At 29.1% G+C, this 5,779-nt stretch overlaps 1 protein-coding gene and 1 non-coding gene across 2 annotated transcripts; one reads left to right on the top strand and one right to left on the bottom strand.

The window, feature by feature from the left end:
- On the top strand, nt 1-72 carry TRNAQ-CUG (transfer RNA glutamine (anticodon CUG)). The gene has a single exon. It is a non-coding gene; the product is annotated as a tRNA-Gln (tRNA).
- A 3,114-nt stretch (nt 73-3,186) lies between these two features.
- On the bottom strand, nt 3,187-4,546 carry LOC107991005 (probable F-box protein At2g36090). Its single transcript, XM_017045241.2, has one exon. It carries the CDS (start codon nt 4,383-4,385, stop codon nt 3,348-3,350), a length of 1,038 nt encoding a protein of 345 aa, XP_016900730.2. The 5' UTR covers nt 4,386-4,546; the 3' UTR covers nt 3,187-3,347.
- Nucleotides 4,547-5,779: the final 1,233 nt, after the last annotated feature.

A 5,779-nucleotide genomic window follows, 5' to 3' on the forward strand; every position in this document is an offset into this window, starting at 1 on the left:
GGTCCCATGGTCTAGTGGTTAGGACATTGGACTCTGAATCCAGTAACCCGAGTTCAAATCTCGGTGGGACCTTCTTCTTTTTTTTTTCATTCTTTTTTTTAAAAGTTAAAAGTCTCTTTCCTCAATAAAAATTAATCTCAATGGGACATTTTTTTTTCTCTATTTCCCTTTATTTATATCATATGATCATTTGCTTAGATGGCATTCAAAAAATATGTCATTGTTTTGAGATAAACATGTATCGGTACGTTCTCTTGCATTAAAGGTTTTGGAGGAGCAACTGACTTCTACAATTGGTCTAGTAATATAATCTCATTACAATTACACTACTTTTTATTACGAATCGGTAAACATGACTCTTGTTAATGAAATTGTTAAAGCGATTTATTATTATTATTATTATTATTATTATTATTATTATTTATTTACTTTTCTAAGGAAGATTGGTAATGAGAGAGTAAGGTGTAGGGGTCGTTATAGGGATCTGCCTCAAATGTTGTTTCATATGGGCTTCCTCTCCCTCGGCTCAAACATTTGAATTGGGCTGAGCCCAATACTGTAACGGGCTTGGGAAGCAAAAGCCTGGGCTTTTAATTCACTTTTCACCCAATTTTCCCCATTTAGACATTTCTAAAATATGATCACATGTGATTTTCATAAACTTAAATTTCAAAAGTCCAAAAGCCAAAAAAAAAAAAAAACAAAGGGTTGTTAGAAACGAGGTATTAGCTCTTATTTCAAGATCTCGTGTTAAGAGATTCAATATGATATAAAACAATATCTAAATGCATGAATAGAACTCGAGATTTAGTTTCTTTTTTCTTTACTGTATAGATTAAATTGTTACAAAATTGAAAGTACAACAACTAAATATTCTAAAGTTTTGAGACTAAAACGATTTTTTAATCTTTGATTAAGTAGTACAAAATACAATTTTTAGGACAAGTTTCAATTTTGCCCTAATCTTAAGCCAAGTTTGGATTAAGTGGACAAAAACAATTTTTAAACACTGTCAAATATTTTAAACTTTTTCTAGATAGCTTATTTTCAAAATTAAAACTTTGAAAAAATTAACCCAAACAAAACTCATTTTGAAATTTTTTTATTTGAACGTTTTAAACTCTAACATAAAACATAATAATAGAAAACTTAAGAATGCTTATCCATTATATTATATAATGATTAGTTTTGATTTACCAATTAAAACATGGTTTAATGGATCAAACATTGATTATTATATGAAAAGTCATATATAAAAAGCAAGTAAATGAACAATGATTGATTGGATATCACATTTAGACTTGGCCACGTTGTCTAACCACACCCATATTATCCAATAATAATATCATATTTGTTTTCAAATAATGGTTTCAAACCTTATCACATAGTCATCTCCTACAAACAAACTTTCAAAAGAAAAAGAAAAAACTATTCTTTGAATTTGTAACGGTCCCACAAATAAAGAAAGATGTTTTTTCATTGTGTCCTAATCATATTTATTTCGAATAATTTATTAACATCATCGACTGGATTTAGTATAGACTCGAGACAGTCGATCCTTCCCTCAGCTTAATACTCTTTATATCATATATTATACGTTAGTCTAATGGTAAAACTGTCGTTTGTTGCTTTTCGTCGGTAAAATTTTTAGATTTGTTGTTAGTAATTGTAATTAAGTTAGGGTTTTTTAGTTTAGAACGTTGATTGATAAAGGTTGGTGGGCCGAAGCCCACTTGTTAGTGTTGATGTTAATAGCCACCGACTTGGGATATTCATATTTAATGACACCATTTATAAACAAAATTATTAATTTTGAAAAAAATAGAGTGATTGAAAATTCAATGAAAGTGTTCTAAATTCACAAATTATCCTTTTTTTTTATTTATACATATATATATTTGAATGGTTCGCATTCCATTGGATGTGATGTCTCATTTGAAGTATTTGATTAATAAAGTAGATTCATTTATATTGAAATGGTAATATAACGTACTTAATTAAAATATAAAGTATGTATAGAATTTATTTACAAGCGATTAATTTTAGAAAATAATTCATTTTATTATAAAAAATTGGAGTGTTCGGTGGTTACTCAAAATAGTTTTTTGAGTGTATCGTAGACCGTTTTTATAGATTGTTTTCAAATATAGTATGACAAACCAAAATATTTACTTAATATAATAAAATTTCAAATTATTTCAATGATAGATACGGATAATACTAATAAACTTCTATTATAGTATATTAATGAATATTTTCAACTATTTTATCATTTGAAATAATTTTTTCATTATAAAAGAAATTTAAATAAAAACAAGATTTTTGAAAGCTTTTATTCAAGTGTCTAAATAAGTTCATATAATATTTTAAATCACAATTTTCAATCTCTAAATTTTAAAATATAGGTCGATTTAAACTCTAAATTTTTAAATTTATAATTTGCGAACTTTAAAGTTAAAAATTAAAATTAAAAAATTTATTTCTGACCCATGAACCAAATTTAATTAAATTCAAAATGGAAGTAATTTCTTAAATTTTTTATTAGTCTAATATTTTTTAGACAATTTTATCCCTTTGTAAAGTCGTTCGATTTAAAAATTTATTTAAATTTAGTTTTATGATTCAAAAATTAAAATACAAATATCTTTCCTATTATGATTGTCAATTACGAATAGTAACCATTTTATTTGCTTTATTTGGAAGTGAGAGAGAATTCGTGGTAAATATGAACCTTAGATTGTCAAGTATCTTATGTTATTAAATTTGATAAAAAATTAATATTTAAAATAAAAGAGTTAGTCACGTGACAATTTATAATGAAATAAAAGAATCGTATACATATAAATACTTTTATTTAAAAATTTCTATATTTTTCCATTGTCACATCTTAAGAAAATATATCCCCACAATACTTGATCAAAAATTTAAAAGTATATCGACCAATATTCCTCAAATAATGCTAAAGTTGTACCATAAGAAAAATAAACCTAACTCGTTCTTCGGGTAGTAATTTGGTTTTTTTTGTTTTCCATTTTTGAAAAATAAGCATTTGTCCACCCGATTTGTTACTACGACTTTAATCTATTATAGATTAAAAAGTTAAATTTTAAAAAACAAAAACAATTTTCTAAAAACTATTCAAACTGAAATGTGAATATTTGATAGCAGAAAAGAAAAGAAATAAGGTAAAAAGAAACAAATATGATATTATTTAAACTAAATTTCCAATAATAATTTCTGTGTGTTTCATGAAATATTTACAAATCAATATATAAAATTGTAAAAGAAAGAAAAGTAAATAAATAAATGAATGAATAAATAAAAGAGTATTTTGTAGAATTTTATGTTTATGAGGAGAAGAAGATGAAGGAAGAGAAAGAAAAAAGAATGGCGATTCCGGTGAAAATACAGAGCATATCCAAACCATTCTCAATCCTCTCCTTCCTCGCTTTCCTCTTCCTCTTCATCTCTTCATATTCTTCATATCTCAATTTCCCATCCCCTTTTCTTCCCCTAATTCTCTTCCCCTTTTCCATGGCTTCCCTCAAAATCCCCAAACTCTCTTTCCCATTCAAATGCTTCCCTTCCATATCCAACATCTGCATACTCACCTCCGTTACACTCATCTCCATCCCTTCTTCTTCCTTCTCCCCACAACTCACCACCACCGCACACTCCACCATCTCCACCGCCGACCCGGCTCTCCGATCCCCGCCCATCACCGTCGTGTATTGGACTTGTATCTCCCCGGATAACCAATGTCTTCGCACTTTCACTGGCTGTCTACTCGAGATGTTCGCCGCTCGATTATTTATTGGATCGATTATTATCCAACTCACTGTTAGGTTTTCCTCTAGATGCCCCAACCAATCTTCGTATTTCTCGCTTCGTCTAATTGGCGATGGAATTGAATCCTTTGGATCGATTAGGTCGACGCGGAAAGGGGAACAGAGAAACCAATTCGTTTCGGTTTCGATTGAATGGACTTTCGAGAAGAGGAGTTTGTTTTTGTAATGAATGTCGACGGCGGAGATTAATTCTGCGGTTGAGGAACAACGGTAGTCGAGGTCGCAACGGAGTGAGCAGCAATCCAGGACAGGAAATACGTCGGAGAAGAAAGATTGGTGTTTGGAAGGGAAGGTGGAGATGAGTTGCTGGAGTTTCGGATGAGTTATGGACGGCCACGAGGTGGAGCAAACACGGCGCCAGAGTTGGTCTTCGCTGGAGAGACGACGGAAGCGTGAAGAGGTCGAGGCAGTGGAGGTTAAAGCCGCACCGTCGAGACGGGTGAGAATATGAGTTTGAAGGATGTCAGAGTGGAGGGCGGCAATGGCGTCTTCGGCGGAGGAACGGTGGTGAAAGGAAAAGGAAGGAGGAGAAGGCATTATTCTGTTGTTTTTATCCTTTTCTTTTGAGGCTTTGCGGAAATGAAGATTTTGATAGCTTTTATAGGGTTAAAGTAAGAGTCAACTTTGGGGTAAATTCGCTATTTCACGAAACTTTTGGACCATTTTGAAAAAAGAAAAAAGGAAACAAACACCGTTTTTTCTTCCGGAATTTATTTTTAGATATTTTAATTTTCTATAGAAATAGAATAGGATATTTATAATTTATGATTGAAAGTTCTTTTTGGGAATCTTTATACATTCTTATCTCTTCTATAAAATATCTTATAACTCTTTATTACATGAATTTCAACTTATAAATTTTCTGTCCCCATTTCCAAATTACCTTTTAAACAGTGTTTTCTACCCCCAAAAAAATATACCAAATCGATTAAATATTTACAACAATTTTGAAAATGAAAAAAGTCTGCATGCTCACAATTAAAAATACAAAAAAATGTTCCGATTGACACGTGATTAATTGTCCACTTGTGCCTAACGATATACGATCTTGCTACAAGTATGGTTTAGATTTGGCTAACAATCGCATGCCAATATTATAACGATTTTTTTCAAGATTATTCGTATTTATATTTGTCGTTGGTATAGATAGCCAATTCTAAAACTTGTACTAATATAACGATATTTTTCAAGATCTTTTGTATTTGATACTTGATCTTGAACTAAATAATCGTTTAAAAAAAATAATAGAAAATACAAAAGAAAATTTACAGAAGAAGAGAAAAAAAAATGATGCAAAAGGAAAAGAAAAATTGCAGAACAAGAAAATGGAAAGAAATGTCAAACCTAAAATAATTTATAAAATGACTGGTTAATGAGTTTTTTGATTTTGTTATATAAACCGTAAATATTTTGGTGTTTTTGTTATATTTATGAAAACTAACCATATAAATTACATATATATACATTGGTCAAACTTAGGTGAAAATTATACATGGTTTGACCATGATTATTAACAAATAAAATAGATTAGATATATATAAATATGAAATTAAGAGTGAATTAGTTAGTTAAGAGGTCAAATCTAGTAATAAAGTATTGTTTTCCTTTCTGAGTTAAAGGGTTCTAATGTAATTAAAAGTGATTGATTTTTACTATTTTGTTGCAATTTATATTATTTGTCAAAAAAGAGAAGAAAAAAAAAAACTTATCTCTTTTAAAAATATGGTAATAATTCAAATGTTTGGGATTATAGGTTCCCATATTTTCAAGTTTAATTATGACAAATTCAATTACATGTTCTTATTATTAATTGAATTCTAACATTTTGTATATTTTCTAAAGTCAATGAATGACTATTCAACTTTTTCTAACAAAATTTCGGATTTAATAAACCAATTTGATAATTTAGAGATTAGAGATGTTTAATTTTA

This window comes from Cucumis melo, chromosome 5 (genome assembly GCF_025177605.1).
Source record: "Cucumis melo cultivar AY chromosome 5, USDA_Cmelo_AY_1.0, whole genome shotgun sequence".
NCBI lineage: Eukaryota > Viridiplantae > Streptophyta > Magnoliopsida > Cucurbitales > Cucurbitaceae > Cucumis > Cucumis melo.